Source organism: Acinonyx jubatus, chromosome B1, assembly GCF_027475565.1.
Source record: "Acinonyx jubatus isolate Ajub_Pintada_27869175 chromosome B1, VMU_Ajub_asm_v1.0, whole genome shotgun sequence".
Lineage (NCBI taxonomy): Eukaryota > Metazoa > Chordata > Mammalia > Carnivora > Felidae > Acinonyx > Acinonyx jubatus.
In genome coordinates, this window is record NC_069382.1 from 42,348,789 (window position 1) to 42,366,325 (window position 17,537).

At 37.4% G+C, this 17,537-nt stretch overlaps 1 protein-coding gene across 14 annotated transcripts in view; it reads right to left on the reverse strand.

Moving 5' to 3' along the window:
* ADAM32 (ADAM metallopeptidase domain 32) overlaps positions 1 to 17,537 on the reverse strand; it is a 181,899-nt gene that overhangs the window by 28,513 nt on the left and 135,849 nt on the right. For 12 of the 14 annotated variants that reach the window (XR_003424269.2, XR_008295984.1, XR_008295983.1 and 9 more), the window contains 2 exons: positions 15,533 to 15,716; positions 13,044 to 13,127 (listed from right to left, as the gene is read on the reverse strand). Coding sequence is in view for 8 of the 14 variants with exons in the window: in XM_027070979.2 (XP_026926780.1) it covers positions 13,044 to 13,127; positions 15,533 to 15,716 (268 nt within the window). In the remaining 6 variants the exon portion in view is untranslated. Of the gene's footprint in view, positions 1 to 1,744; positions 1,883 to 3,866; positions 3,921 to 13,043; positions 13,128 to 15,532; positions 15,717 to 17,537 lie in introns of those variants that run through there. The other 2 variants (XR_008295985.1, XM_053216563.1) reach the window with 2 other exon arrangements.

Sequence of the window (17,537 nt, forward strand, 5' to 3'; positions counted from 1 at the left end):
CATTACCCCAGCTTTTGTCACACCACCTTTAAGCTGTTTGAGTTTGTGTGTGTGTGTGTGTTCGTGTATTTTTATGCTGAAATACTTCACAGAAGTGAACTTGTCCTTCTTAGGAGATACATGTTGTCAGTTTGTCCTAATATTGTATTGTTATTTTTGGATCACTTGGTTAAGTTGCTGTCTTCCAGGTTTTTCCACATGCTTCCATTTGTAATTAATAAGTAATTTGTGAGGAGATAGTTGTTAGATTATGTAAGTATCTGGGTCCTCATAAAACTTTCACCCACTAGTTTGAGCATCCATTCATAACTATTTTACTCCATTATTCCTTCTATATTGATTACACTATAAGGAAGAATTTTCTTTTATCTCCATTTATTTATTCAGTTATTGCTATCAATAATATATAATTGATCTGGTCAGATGATCAATAACAAGAATGCCAAGACCACTCAATGGGAAGTCTTATCAACAGATGAGGCTGGAAGAACTGGATATCCAATGCAAAAGAATGAAATTAGACCTTTATGTACAAAAATTAACTCAAAATGGATTAAAGGCCTAACTGTAAGACCTAAGACTATAAAACTCCTAGAAGCAAACACAGTGAAAAAGCTTCATGACACCGGACTTCACAATCATTTCTTGGACTAAAAGCACACACAACAAAAATAAAAATTGATAAATGGGTCTACAACAAACTTAAAAACTTATGTGCATCAAAGGACACAATCAACAGTGAAAAGGTAATCTACAGAACAGGAGAAAAGATTTGTAAGTCATATATCTGATAACAAATTAACATCAGGAATATGCAACAAACTTACACAATTCAACAATAATTTTAAAAATTGGATAATTTAAATGGGCAAAGGACTTGAATAGAAATTTCTGCAAATATGATATACAAATGGCCAATAAGAATATAAATAGATGCTCAACATCACTAGTCATAAGAGAAATGCAAATGAAAATCACAATGATACCAAACTACATCCATCAGGATTACTACTTAAAAAAAAAATCACAAACAACAAGTGTTGGTGAAGATGTGTTGGAATCCTTGAACACTGTTGACAGGATTGTAAAACTGTGAAAATGAAAAACAGTATTGGAAGTTGTTTTTAAAAAAAAGAGAGAGAGAATGACAATATGATCCAGTAGTCCCACTTCTGAGTACATATTTAAAAGAACTAAAAGCAGAGTGTCAACGTGAAATTTTCATACCTATGATCCTAGAAGTATTATTCACAAGAGCCAAGAGGTGTAAACAACCCAAATGTCCATCAACAGATTACTACATTAACAAAATGTGGTACATACATACAAGGGAATATTATTCAGTCTTAAAAAGGAAGGCAATTCCATCACATGCTACAACATGGATGAACATTGAGGAAATTATGGTTAACTGAAATGAGCCATAAATGAAAGACAAATACTGTATTACTCCACTTATGTGAGGTATCTAAAGTAGTCAAATTCATCAAAACAGAAACTAGAATGGGGGTTTGCAGGGCTGTTGGAATAAGAGAAAAAAAGTTATCACTTAATTGTTTGCAATATTGTGATTTGTAAGAAATATGTATTTGGTCATTCAGATGATCAAAACATATTTCTCTAATGTATTTGGTCTTCACCCACAATTCCTGGCTTACAGCTCCCAAAACCCTTAGAATTACCTGTGTTGAGAGAGAGATAAAGGTGTCTTTTGTTATGTGAAATAAGTAAGTTTTGAAGTCACCTAAGAATGGGAGCTGGTTGCCAGTGGAATCCATGTGAGTCCAGGTGCCTGTGCCAATCTTCAGGGAGAAAAGAGGGCTAGAGGTTGAATCAGTCACAATGGCTGATGATTTAATCAGTTGTGCCTATGTAATGAATCCTTCACAAAAAAAGAAAAAGAAAAAAAAGGATAGGTTTCAAAGAGCTTCTGGGCTGGTAAACATGTAGAGATTTGAGGACAGTGTGCATCCAGAGAGTGGCATAGAAGCTCTGCACCCTTTCCCTATATCTTGCCCTATTCATCTCCTCCACCTGGTTGTACCTGAGTTATATCCTTTTATAATAAAAAAGTAATCTGGTAAGCAAAATGCTTCTCCAAGTTCTGTGAGCCACTCTAGCAAATTAATTGAGGGAATTTTGGGAACCTCTGATTTATAGCCAATCAGGCTGGGGGCCGAGATGGCAGAGCAGCGGGGAACTTTTTTTGCCTCTCTCATCCTTGAACTGCAGCTAGATCAGCGCCAAACCATCTTGCATACCTAGAAAACTGATTTGAGGATTAACACAACAGTCTGCACAACTTGAACCACAGAACTCAGCAGGTATGCAGCGTGGAGACGTAAAATAGGGGAGAGAGAAGCCATGGAGGGTAAGGAGCTATTTTTGCTTGTGGAGAGAAGATGGAGACAGGGGGGAGAGTACAGGAAAAGCACTACCCCTGAAAGCAGCTGGAGAGAAACAGAAAGAGTGTACTGAACAAAAAAGGGAGAAAGGAAAAAAGGGAAAGGAGAAAGGAGAGGGTTTAAATTCCATTAAGACACTATAAACAGGGAGTGCAGAGTCTGAAACTCTGCACCTTGATACCTGGCAGAGCTCTGATGGGAAGGGTGAATCCCCAGGAGCAGATAGTGAGGTCCGAGGGGTCCTCAGGCCACAAGGGGAGTGGCAGTACCCCTACTGAGAGGACATCTGGTAGAGGCTGTGTGGCCTCCCTACAAGGCAAAGTTCCCAGCAGACCCCAGAGAACAGCCACATTGCTTGTGTTGGAACAAGGACATTAAGGGTAAAGCCTGGCACCAGATAGCTGTTGTGATTCACCACAACCTCTGAAATGCTGCTGCTATATAATTGCACAAACTTTTTCTGGGGCAGGCAGACACCTGGTTACAGTCTCTGGGCTATGCAGCAGCACAGTCATGTACACATACCAGATGGTGGGCCAGCACCTGGCCATTGCTTGGTGAGACTCTCCCAGAGAGGTTCTGAGCGGGTCAAAGCCGCAGGGCCCTCAGAAGTAAGGGATTTGGAAACACAGCCCCATGTGAGATAAAACTCAGGAGGGAGGTGCCTCCTGGCAGATCAACTGCTTGGTCACAGACAGCATAGAGGCAGGGAGTGGATGAAAGCAGGAGACAAAGAAGGGGTGCTTGATTGCCAGTGGGTGAGAGCACAGAGTTCTGATACTAGAGACTAGGTAGCTGGGTGATGCCATTTTTAACCCCTCCCGTGCATGCGCATACATGCCTATGTGCACCACAACAATCCACCCCAATAAACTAAGCAGCACCGTCTAGTGGAGAAGGAAGCCGCTACACCAAGCCCTGCCCAAATGGGTCAACTGCACTCTAGAGGAACACCACAAATCTCTCAGCCTGCTTAGTTTATGGACTATAAACTGCTTCATAGTTTGGCTTCTAGGGAAAATTGGATGTAATTTCAATCATATTTCATTCTGTTTGCTGGTACATCTATTCATTTTTTTTTTCTTTTTCTTTGCTTATTCTTTGTGGGAGATGCAAGAAAGAAGCATCAAAGGAAAAGACTTCAAAAGGGAAGGGCTGGAGAAGGTGCAAGGCCTTAGGATATGTTTACATAGCTGACCGAGGCTGTGGCTGGTAAGGAATGCCTAGAGCCATTAACATTGTCCAGGGCCAGATCCTCCTTCACACCTGACCCTTCCTAGTGTTATAGAAACCAATTAACTCAAAATTCAACCTTAAAAAGCTAAACCATGAGATTGATTAAAACACTTGCTTAGCTGACTTTATGCACGTAGTCTTTAGCAATTATGCTAATAAAAAGAAGCTGCATTCTGGAGTTGGGGCCTCATTCCGACTTGAGTATGAGAACCTTCGCTTAACTGCAATTTGTTTGCAGACTCATCTTTTGCAACTCCAGCCATACTCCCTGCAACAATTCTTGAATACAGAAAGAGAAAAAAATTTATTTTTATTTTGTTTTTATAAAAAATATTTTAATTTTTTTCTAGTATATTTTTTACTTTTGTAAATTTTAAACCCTATTTACTTTCATCATTTCATTTTGTTCTATTTTACTGCATTCATTTTTTTAAATTTTCAAACATTTTCCTTTTTCTTTCCCTTTTTTCTCTATTCTGTCAAGCTTCTTTCAACAACCAGACCAAAACATACCTAGGAGCTCACATCCTTCCTTTGATTTTTTGTGTTGTTTTTAATTTTTTAGTTTTAATTTATTTTTTACTTTATTAATTCTTTTTCTTTCTTCAAAATGACAAAATGAAGGAATTCACCCCAAAAGAAAGAATAGGAACAAATGACAGCCAGGGACTTAATCAACACAGATACAAACAAGATGTCTGAATCAGAATGTAGAATCACAATAAGCATACTAGCTGGGGTTGAAAATAGAATAGAATCCCTTTCTGTGGAGGTAAAAGAAGTAAAAGCTAGTCAGGATGAAATTAAAAATGTTGTAACTGAGCTTAAATAGATAACACGGCGGCAAGGATGGGTAAAGCAGAGCAGCGAATCAGCAATATAGACGACAAACTTATGGAGAATAATGAAGTAGAAAAAAGAGGGAATACTGGTTCATGGGTTTTTTTTCAATCTTTTTAAATCTTCTTCCTTCAATTTAAATAGTTTCTATTTGTTTATCTTTAAATTTACTGATATCTTCTATTGTGTCTGTTGAGCAGTTAATCCCATTGATGCAATTTTTCATTTCAGTTATATTTTCCCATCTCTAGAAATTATATCTCCCATTCTCTTATTATTATGTTAATATTTTTTAACTCCATGAGAATATTTATAGTCCATGGGGGAGGGGAAGAAAAAAAAAAAAAGAGGTTAGAGAGGGAGGGAGCCAAAACATAAGAGACCCTTAAAAACTGAGAACAAACTGAGGGTTGATGGGGGATGGGAGGGAGGGGCGGTGAGTGATGGGTATTGAGGAGGGCACCTTTTGGGATGAGCACTGGGTGTTGTATGGAAACCAATTTGACAATAAATTTCATATTAAAAAAAAAGTTCCTATCACATAATTATATCATTTTAAACATTTCAGGGTACATTTTTATTGACTAACTTTTTTCTCCTTATAGGTTACATAATTCTCCTTCTTGGCATATTTCCTTATTTTTAAGATTTTTATGCAGGATATTATTGATATTATAGAATATATAGATTTTATAGTTTCCCTTTAAAGATTGCTATACTTTGTGCTGGGAGACAGTTAAATTACCTGCAAAGCAGTTTGATAAGGATTATCTTTAAGTTTTGATAGGGCAGATTTAGAATATCCTTTTCTCTAGGGCTAACTGACTGCTACTGTTGCTAGTAAAACAACAACTTTTCTGAGGTCTCCAGTGACTGTTCCAAGTTTTCTATAGTTTAGTAAGTTATATAAACAGAAATTAATGTGCAAATATTATTAACTTCCCTACACATTAAATGTAATAGGGAAAGATCCCCATAAGCCATACAGAGAAAGACAGATACCATATGGTTTCACTCTTATGTGGATCCTGAGAAACTTAACAGAAACCCATGGGGGAGGGGAAGGAAAAAAAAAGAGGCTCGAGTGGAAGACAGCCAAAGCATAAGAGCCTCCTAAAAACTGAGAACAAACTGAGGGTTGATGGGGGGTGGGAGGGAGGGTGATGGGTATTGAGGAGGGCACCTTTTGGGATGAGCACTGGGTGTTGTATGGAAACCAATTTGACAATAAACTTCATATATTGAAAAAAAATAGGGAAAGATCCCTAATCACACTAAAAACAAACAATGGAATATGAAGAAATAATTTTAACAAAGTATATTCAACATCACATGAAGAAAACCACAAAACTTTCCCAATATTATAACAAAGATTTGAATAAATAATCCAAGAGAGAATAGTTAGAAAACTTGACATATCTAATATTAATTTGTAATTGTTTTTTACCAATTGCTATAAAACATAAAATAGTATTATACTATTGTGAGAATAGTCAGGTCAATAAATAAGACAGCCATTATACATATCAGACAAATGATAATATACATAGCACCACATCTTAGACACCACATGGAAATTAGAAGCTTAGTGGGCAAAAGGTAGGAATAGTTTTCTCTCTTTCTTTTTTTGTATTAAAATATATCTATCAGGAGCACCTGGTGACTCAGTTGGTTAAGCATCCAACTCCTGATTTTGGCTGTCATGATCTCACAGTTTGTGAGATTGAGCCCAATGTCGGGCTTTGAGTTGAGAGCATGGAGCCTGCTTGGGATTCTCTCTTACCCTCTCACACTCCCTAAAATAAATAAATAAACATTAAAATATATCTATCAAGATGAGGTTACAATTATAATTCTTATTGTTTTTTTAAATGAGAGGGTTTTTTAAGCTTATTTATTTAGAGAGAGAAGAGGGAGAAAGTGGGGGAGAAGCAGAAAGAGAGGGAGAGAACCCCAAGCAGGCTCCACACTGTCAGCATGGAGCCCAACATAGGGCTGGAAATCACGAACCATGAGATCACGACCTGAGCTCAAATCAAGAGCTGGATGCTTAACCACCTAGGTATTCTGAGGCTATAATTCTTTTATATGACAACCATAACACCAAACCAAATATTTCAACTATACAAACACAATACACATACAACATATTTTAGGTTTCTATTCTTTAAAATAGTATTTGAAAAAATTTTTTAGAATAAATTGAACTTAGCACTGGATGTATAAATAAGGTTTTTTAAGATTCATCAGTATCAAGAGTCAGTCAACATGGCAGAGAAGTAGGGGGACCCAAAGTTCCCTCATCCCTCAAGCACAGCAGTATTGAGGCCAGAAGACTGGAAATTCCAGGAATCCGGGCAATGGAGTGACAGAAACATCTCTAGGGGCCCACAGGGACAATTTGGTGGGCCATAGGTGGATGACTGCAAACCAGGAGAGAGAAAAAGGGCAGTGTAGGCATGGAGGGGAGGGATCCCCTTCTGTGGAGAGACAAAAGTAATAGAAAGAGAGGTTGTGGAAGTGTAGGATTGTATTTGGACAAGAGGAAAACCACAAACCAAGGAATGGAAAAAACAGAGAAAGAACCAATTTCTAACTGTGAGGCTTTCTCCGCCCTACTCAAGCACCTGGGGAGGAGGGGAACCAGCCTTGGGTTCCATAGCTAGCTCCCAGGTGCAGTTGGAGAGAGCAATCCTCTCCCTTGAGTGCTGTGGGAAGAAGGCAAACAGCCACTCAAAAGACAAAAGACCCTGCATGCCCCTGCCACACAGAGGACTTTTGTAACAGTACCCAGAGTGACAGTACACTGGAACTGGGACACATGGAGTGGGATCCTTTAAGACACAGGGGTTTGAATCCCAGCCGAGTGCCAGGGAAGTGCAGGAAATGGTGGAGCGGACATAGTGGCCCACTTGCGCCCAGTCAGCACTGTGAGGAACTAGAGGCCATTAGTCAGTGGGCTGGGAAGAGTGGCACTTCTCTGGAACCAGGGTGCATGGAGTGGGATCCTTTCAGACATTGAGGTTTGAATCCCAGTCAAGCACCTAGGAAGTTCAGGAGACTGTGGAGTGGAACAAAACCAGCCTGCTCCTGCCCATGTGGCACTGTGAGGATGATCTGAACAGATTGGTTTGGGACCCCTGGTCCAGGGAGGAGAGACTGGGGTGTCACCATTTTTCTCCCCATCACCAACAAAGCAGGGTTTCAGGGAACAGACAGCGGGCACACAGTGGAGGCAGGACCTGCCTACACCAAACCATGCCTCTCTGTTCCTGGTAACTATGTATCTAACAGAGCAGGATTGACACTGACCAAACCAGACAGTCCCTCCTCCAGACCAGCGCAGGCACTGGTTCCAAGGCACCATCAAATATCAAGTATCGAGTGGTTTTACATTCTCTGATTTGGTTCTTGGTCAATTCTTATTTGTGTGTGTGTGTGTGTGTGTGTGTGTGTGTGTGTGTGTGTGTGTTCTTCCTTTTATTCCTCTTATTTCTTCCATTCTCTAGTCTGATTGTTCTGGTTGTTGGTTTGTTTAAGCAGACATTTTGAATCTATTCCTTTTATACCTCTTCTGTATCTCCTTATTTATGTTCCTCTTTCTCTCTATGGACTAAGCCCTATAGTTTCTCTGATTCTCTGCCTGGTCAATTTTTTGTTTTCCTTTACCCCACCTCAGTAATTTCTCTCTTTCTATGGGACAAGGCCTCTTCCACCACCACCACCCTTTTTAAAAAAATTTTTTCCAGGGATACTTCAACAAATCAAAGCACATGTGGTGGAAGGACCAAACCACCACTACAAGTAGGGATATAAAGCAACCAGAGTCTCAACAACAGACAGCATGAAACACACTCCAAAAATACCTCCTGAAGGGCCAGACCCTGGACAGCATTATGACCCCTTTTTAATATAGTAGTGCTTGCAGGAGCAGGACTCATAGCAAACTATTAAAACACAAAAGGGACAGAAAACTAGTCAATATTATGAAACAGAAGAATTCTCCTCAAAAGAAATTCCAGGAAGAAGTGACAGCTAGAGAATTGCTCAAAACAGATATAAACAATATAACTGAGCAAAAATTTAGAATAATAGTCATAAGATTAATTGCTGGGCTTGAAAAAGCATAGAAGACAGCAGAGACTCTATTACTGCAGAGATCAAGGAACTAAGAAATAGTCATGACAAATTAAGAAATGCTGTGAATGAGGTACAAAATAAACTAGATGCAGTGATAGCAAGGATAGAGGAGGGAGAGGGGAGATTAAGTGAAATACAAGATAAAATTATGGAAAGTGATGAAGCTGAGAAAAAGATAAGAAAATACTAGACCATGAGGGGAGAATTGGAGAATTAAGTGATTCAATGAAACATAATATCTGTATCATAGGAGCTCCAGAAGAAGAAAAGAGAGAGAGAGGGGGGCAGAAGGTTTACCGGAAGAAATTATAGCTGAGAACTTCCTTAATTTGGGAAAGAAAATGGACATCCAAATCCAGAAGGCACAGAAAACGCCCTTCCGATTTAACAATAGATCTTCTCCATGGAATATCATAGTGAAACCAGCAAATTACAAAGATAAAGAGAGAATTCTGAAAGCAGCTAGGGACAAATGGGCCTTAACTTACAAGGGTAGACACATCAGGGTACTAGCAGACCTATCCACAGAAACTTGGCAGGCCAGAAAGGAGTGGCAGGAAATATTCAATGTGCTGAATAGGAAAAACATGCAGCCAAGAATCCTTTATCCAGAAAGGCTGTCATTCAGAATAGAAGGAGAAATAAAGACTTTCCCAGACAAACAAAAACTGAAGGAGTTCATGACCACTAAACGAGCCCTGCAAGAGATCCTAAGGGGGGCTTTGTGAGTAGAATGCTGCACAGACTACAAAGGACCAGAGACATCACCACAAGCATGAAACTGAAACATAACACAATGACACCAAATCCATATCTTTCAATAATAACACTGAATGTAAACAGACTAAATGCTCCAATCAAAAGACATATGTTATCAGAATAGATTTAAAAACAAGATCCATTTATGCTGTCTACAAGAGACTCATTTTAGACCTGAGGACACTTTTTGATTGAAAGTGAGGATGGAAACCATCTATTATGCTACTGGAAGTCAAAAGAAAGCTGGAGTAGCCATACTAATATCAGACAAACTAGATTTTAAACTAAAGGCTGTAACAAAAGATGAAGAAGGGCATTATATCATAATTACAGGGTCTATCCATCAAGAAGAGCTAACAATTGTAAATGTTTATACTCCCAACTTGAAAGAACCCAAATACATAAATCAATTAATCACAAACATAAGCAATCTTATTGATAGGAATGCCATAATTGCAGGTGACTTTAATACTCCACTTACAGAAATGGAAAGATCATCTGGGAAAAAAATCAATAAAGAAACAATGGCCTTGAATGATACACTGGACCAGATGGACTTGACAGATATATTCAGAATCTTTCATCCAAAAGCAGCAGAATACACATTCTTTTCACATGCACATGGAACATTCTCCAAAATAGAATCATGTACTTGGTCACAAAACAGCGCTCAATAAATATAAAAGAGATAAGATCATATGTTGTTCTGATCACAATGTCATGAAACTTGAAATCAATAAGAGAAAATTTGGAAAGCCTCCAAATGCATGGAGGTTAAAGAACATCCTACTAAAGAAAGAATGACTCAACCAGGCAATTAAAGAAGAAATTAAAAAATATATGGAAGCAAATGAAGATGAAAACAGGACAGTCCAAACCCTTTGGGATGCAGGAAAGGCAGTCCTAAGAGGAAAGTACACTGTAGTCCAGGCCTATCTCAAGAAACAAGAAAAATCCCCAATACAAAATCTAACAGGACACCTAAAGGAACTAGAAGAACAGCAAAGAAACCTCAAAGCCAGCAGAAGAAGAGAAATAATAAATATTAGAGCAGAAATAAACAATATAAAATCCCAAAAAAATAGAATATATCAATGAATCTTAGAGCTGGTTTTTGAAAAAATAAAATTGATAAACCCCTAGCCAGACTCCTCAAAAAGAGAGAGGACCCAAATAGATAAAATCATGAATGAAAGAGGACAGATCACAACCAACATCATAGAAATACAAACAATTATCATAGAATACTATAAAAGTTATATTCCAACAAACTGGACAACATGGAGGAAATGGACAAATTCCTAGACACCCACACACTAACAAAACTCAGAGGGGAAGAAACAGAAAATTTGAACAGGCCCATAACCAACAAAGAAATTGAATCAGTTATCAAAAATCTCCCAGCAAATAAGACTCCTGGGCCAGATGGCTTCCCAGGGGAATTCTACCAGACATTTAAAGCAGAGTTAATACCTATCCTTGACAGCTTGAGAGCTGTCCCAAAAAGTAGAAATGGAAGGAAAGCTTCCAGACTCATTCTATCAAGCCAGCATCACCTTGATTCCCAAACCAGACAGAGAACCCCCTAAAAAGGAGAATTACAGGCCAATATTCCCGATGAACATGGATGCAAAAATTCTCAACAAGACACTAACAAATTGAATTCAACAGTATATCCAAAGAATTATTCAACACAATAAAGTGGGATTCATTCCTGGTATACAGGGCTGGTTCAATATTCACAAATCAATCAGTGTGATACATCACATTAAGAGAAGAAAGGATAAGAACCATATGATCCTGTCAATAGATGTAGAAAAAGCATTTGACAAAATATAGCATCCTTTCTTAATAAAAATCCTCAAGAAGCTGGGATAGGAGGAACATACCTTAACATCATAAAAGCCAAATATGAAAAGTCCACAGCTAATATCATCCTCAAGGGAGAAAAACTGAGAGCTTACCCCCTGAGATCAGGAATCAGCAGGAATGTCCACTCTCACCACTGTTGTTTAATATAGTGTTGGAAGTCCTAGCCTCTACAATCAGACAACAAAATGAAATAAAAGGCATCCAAATTGGCAAAGAAGTCAAACTTTCACTTTTCACAGACGACATGATACTCTACATGGAAATCCCGAAAGATTCCACCAAGAAGCTGCTAGAACTGATACATGACTTCAGCAAAGTCGCAGGACACAAAATCAATGTACACACCATAAATGTAAATAGCATTTATGTACACCAATAATCTAGCAACAGAAGAGAAATCAAGAAATTGATACCGTTTATAACTGCACCAAGAAGCATAAAATGCCTTGGAATAAACCTAACCAAAGTTGTAAAAGATTTGTATGCTGAAGACTATGGAAAACTTATAAAGGAAATTGAAGAATACACAAAGAATAGAAAAACATTCCATACTCATGGACTGGAAAAACAAATATTGTTAAAATGTCAATACTACCCAAAGCAATTTACACATTAAATTCAATCCCAGTCAAAATTGCACCAGCATTCTTCTCAAAGCTAGAGCAAACAATCCTAAAATTTGCATGGAACCACAAAATACCCTGAATAGCCAAACTGGGATCTCATCAAGATAAAAAACTTCTGCACAGTGAAGGAAACAATCAGCAAAACTAAAAAGCAACCGATGGAATGGGAGAAGATATGTGCAAATGACATATCAGATAAAGGGTTAGTATCCAAAATCTATAAAGAACTTATCAAACTCAACACCCAAAAACCAAATAATCTAGTGAATAAATGGGCAAAAGACAGTAATAGGCACTTTTCCAAAGAAGGCATCCAGTTGGCAAACAGACACATGAAAAGATGCTCAGCATCACTCATCGGCAAGGAAATACAAACCAAAACCGCAATGAGGTACCACCTCAGATCTGTCAGAATGACTAACATTAACAACTCAGGAAACAACAGATGTTGGCAAGGATGCAGAGAAAGAGGATCTCTTTTGTTCTGCAAAAGCACTGGGAAAGCAAACTTGTGCAGTCACTCTGGAAAACAGTATGGAGGTTCCTCAACAAATTAAAAATAGAACTACCCCACGAGCCAGCAATTACACTACTAGGTATTTATCCAATGGATATAGGTGTGCTGTTTTGAAGGGGCATTTACACCCAATGTTTATAGCAGCATTATTGACAATAGCCAAAGTATGGAAAAAGCCCAAATGTCCATCAATAGATGAATGGATAAAGAAGTGGTGAATGTATACAATGGTGTATGTATACTCGGCAATCAAAAAGAATGAAATCTTGTCATTTGCAACTATGTGGATGGAACTGGACGGTATTATGCTAAGTGAAATTAGTCAATCAGAGATAGACAAATATCATATGACTTAGCTCACATGTGAAATTTAAGATACAAAACAGGTGAACATAAGGGAAAGGAAGCAAAAATAATATAAAAATAGTGAGGGGGACAAAACAAGACTCTTAAATATAGAGAACACACAGAGGCTTGCTGGAAGGGTTTTGGGAGGGGGGATGGGCTAAGGGTATTAAGGAATATACTCCTGAAATCATTGTTGCACTATATGCTAACTTGGATGTAAATTTAAAAATTAGTTAATTAATTTTTTAAAAAGTGTTCAAATAGATGTAATTTGGGGAAACAAATTTTGTGCTTACTTACTCCATGTCCATTGCACTTTTTTGAACAGACAGATGATTCAGACTTAATTATTCTTGATTCTACACATTCACCATTTACACAGATCTGAAAAAAGAAAAAAAATCTTTTTTCCATGTTAAAGGAGTCCAGCTGCCTTGACATAAAAGTCAGTAATTTTATACCATAAGACCATAATTGTTCAATGTAATAAATTTCCATCTAAGTATTGCTTTTGCTGTAACCTGCAAATTTTTATGTTGTGTTTTCATTTTCAATTAGTTCAAAATATTTTTCAAATTGTCTTAAAATTTCTCCTTTAGCACATTTAAAAATGTGTTGTTTAATCTCCAAGGATTTTGCAATTTTTCAGATAAATCTAATGTAAATTATGGACTGGGTGATAATGATGTGTCAATGCAAGCTCACCAATTGTATCAAATGTACCACTCTAGTGGGGGATGTTGATAATAGTCTTATGCTTATGTGAGACCAGGGGAGTATATGGGAACTCTGTACCTTCCTTTCAGTTTTGCTGTGGGCCTAAAACTGCTCTAAAAAATTCGTTTTAGGGGAGTCTGGGTAGCTTAGGCTGTTGATTGTCTGACTTCAACTAAGGGCATGATCTCGTAGTTTGTGGATTCGAGTCCACATCAGGCTCACTGCTGCCAGTGCAGAGCCCTCTTCAGATCCTCTGTCTCCCTCTCTCTGCCCTTCCCCCACTCATGTTCTCTCTCTCTCTCTCTCTCTCTCTCTCTCTCTCTCTCTCTCTCCTCTCTCTCAAAAATAAATAAACATTTATTTTTAAAAATTAGCTAAAAAAATAATTCAATGTAGGGAAGTGACAGATACAAATAAGACCAAAAAAAATCATGTTCACATAACCACTTATAATACCCTGAAATCTAACAAAACTATTCCTAAGAGCACAGTTAAAAGAATGTGCTGTATTTGTCGCATATATCAAAAGTTTGCATCGAAAGAAAATCATCAGGACATATAGTAAATTTTCCTCAAATATGAATTATTATTAGAATTCTCTAATAGAGTTGATAGGAATTTTTATTAAAATATGCTATACATATCTAAATTATATTATGGAATGTATGAAACATCCAGATATAATCATTCTAAGTTTAAAGTGTATTAATCAGAGGATTAAGGATACATTACCAACTCCAGTATTTACCGCAATATCAACTACCCTAAGATACAGTTTTCTTATCTGAGTACAAATCATACTTTTTCTAAAGCATTGAGATTTGTTTTGAAGTTAAAAGGGATGTAGTATGTGAAAATGATTTCCTTTTAAACGTTAAAGCACAGTACAACTCTTCAAAAAAATAGTTTTAGGGGTATCTGGGTGGCTCACTCAGTTGAGTGACTTAAAAAAAAATAGCCTCACAAAACACTTTCTAAATGCAAACAAACTAACAATTCTTTTAAACCTTCACTGTGTTGAGTTTTCTCATTAGTTCTTGGCCTTGATGGTGTGTCTAAAACTCCCTTTGAGTGTAGTATCTATTGCATGCCCGCCTCAGTTGAAACTGAGATGAAGAGTCCTGTTATATTAGGATGCTACTGACCAAAAAAAGTTGCCAAGAAGGTTTCATCAATGTGATTTATAATATCATTAAAAACTATCTGGTAAAATGTGTTTTCATACATTAACACTGAGAAGATTCTATTCTTACTAAATTATCGACTGAATAATATCAAATCATTTGTTGACTATGTTTCATTTTTTAGTTGTTTTGGCTCCAAAGCCAAAATATAGCTACTGAGCTCCTTGGTATATACATCCTTTAAGGAGGCATTTAAGGCCTACACTAGATTATCATTCCTCATAAGCAAAGATCTGGCCAGGAATTAAATGAAATGTTCAAGTAAGTTTATTCCTCCTATGTTTTCTCCAGATTTGGGTTAGCCTCAAACATAGTTAATTATAATAATCAATAATAATAGCCAATCTACATTTAGCTCTATGTGCCAGAAATCTCATTTAATCTTTGCAATAACCCCATAGAGTAAATGCTATTACTATCACCACCTTACATCCAGTTGTGGCATCTCAGACTGGTTAGGTTACTTGCAGAATGTCAAAAAATAAGAAGTTTTGAAGAATCGATTCTAAGAAGCCTGATCTAAGTGGTGCTCTTATCTACTGGGCTACGAAGAGACATATATTACTAAGGGGGATTTCTTCTTTCTTCTCTAAGAAGAAAAGTGAATTTCCATGCAATGGAGTACTTAACATAGTCACAAGATAGCTCTCCTCACACTCCAGTTCCAAAACACTTGGGAGTTTCCTTGGTCACAATACCGAAATTCTGAAGAAGATCAAACATTCCTATTGCCCTCTTAATATCTGGAGACAAAATGAAGCTTATTCATTTTCTCCTTATCCAAATATTTAAAGTTACATAGAAATGAACTGAAATTTGATACTTAAATGAAAATATTAAAGAAATTAATAAAACTAGATTTAAAAAAATAGATTTTAAATCATTTACCCTCCCTTCATCACAATGAGAACCATTGGAGACTTTCATTGGATCTTGATTTGCATTAGGCAATCTGTAGTCTATGGTTATACATAAATTATTTCGTACAAAAGCATAAATCACAGCGCCATTTTCTTTGCGAAAAGGAATTCGTGTAGGGTAAGTACAAATTAGTCTCCCACATTGAAGATTCCTGCAAACATAGTAAAATTATATGATTATTACACATTAGGTATTTGTTAGGAATTTGTTAGAAATGCTTCAGATTTTCTTTCTTTGACAAAAAAAACCAAAACAAAACCAAGTACAGCTCTCCATTTATGGCAAATGTAACTAGGGAAAATGTAACATTTAACACTAACATTTAAAGTAAATACTCCAGAGATGCCTGGGTGGCTCAGTTGGCTGAGCGTCTGACTTTGGCTCAGGTCATGATCTCACAGTTCATGAGTTCAAATCCTGTGTTGTGCTCTGTACTGACAGCCTGGAGCCTGGAGCCTGCCTTGAGTTCTGGGTCTCCCTCTCTCTCTGTCCCTCCCAATGCACACTCCTTCTCTCTCTCTCTCCCTCTCTCTTTCTCTCTCAAAAATGAATAAATATTTTAAAAATTAAAAAGAAAATCACTCTGCAAGCTTATCTTTCAATGCTGCTAATGAAAGGTCTTTTATTCACTGTGAAGAATTATATACTTACTGTCAAATAATCAATTCACTCAAGTATCTCATATCCCTCTGTAGAGGGAAAGAGTGATAAGTTGTTACTCTTAACCTCAAGTACCTTACAGTTTAATACTAAATGTAATATAAATCCCATTAAAAGTGCCACAATAAATTAATTCTCACAGAGATTTAAGATGAGGACCCATTCTAACTTAGCAATTAGGAGAAACTTCATAGAGAAGATGATTCATAAATCTAAGTCAAAGTTTACAAATTAGTAGAATTTCAATAGCCAGAGTAAGGTATTTCTGTTTTTTTTTTAACATTTATTTATTTTTGAGAGAGAGAGAGAGAGAGAGAGAGAAAGAAAGTGAAAGTGGGGGAGGGGCAGAGAGAGAGGGAGACACAGAATCCAAAGCAGGCTCCAGGTTCTGAGCTGTCAGCACAGAGCCCAGTGCGGGGCTTGAACTCATGAACCGTGAGTTCATGACCTGAGCTGAAGTCGGACGCTTAACCAATTGAGCCACCCAGGCACCCCAGAGTAAGGTATTTCCAAACAAAATTAACAGCATAACCAACCAAGGAAACAAAACTATGTGGTGTGTTTACCAGTGTACAAATTCAGTAAGCACAAGGGCCATGTATGCTTACTAATGAGTATCTAGTTCAGTGTCCATCCAGCACATAGCAGATTCTTTTAAAATGTATATTTTTTAATGTTTATTTGTTTTTGAGAGAGAGAGACAGAGTGTAAGTGGGGGAGGGGCAGAGAGAGAGGGAGACACAGAATCCAAATCAGGCTCCAGGCTCTCAGATGTCATCACAGAGCCTGGCATAGGGCTCAGGCTCACCAACCATGAGATTGTGATCTGAGCCAAAGTCTGACACCTAAGCGACAGAGTCACCCAGTCACCCCACACAGTAGGTTCTTAATAAATGTTTAAAACAAATTAATGACCAAAATATCAAAAATCTTGCTTTTCAAATGCAGGGGAAATTTAATTTCATTTTATGGACACTGGGCAGTCTTCAGCTTGGGCAAACAATCAAGTGAGTGAGGATAATATTTTTATAAAGAAAAATGAGCAGGTTCAAAGAAGAAAAGTGCAATGGATATTATTACTTTCAATCTTGGATTGAATTTAGAAGTCTAATGATCACCCACATATAGGTGTTTAAAATTAGAAATTTAGCCTATAACACAAGAAAGATGTCAGGGCTACCGATTTTGATTTAAAATTCACTCCCTTACACATGTGATACTTGAAACCACTGGAATGAATGAAATATAGAGAGAAAAACTAAAAAAAAAATCTTATAGAACATAAGAAAAGTATCTTTAATATTCCCATGGC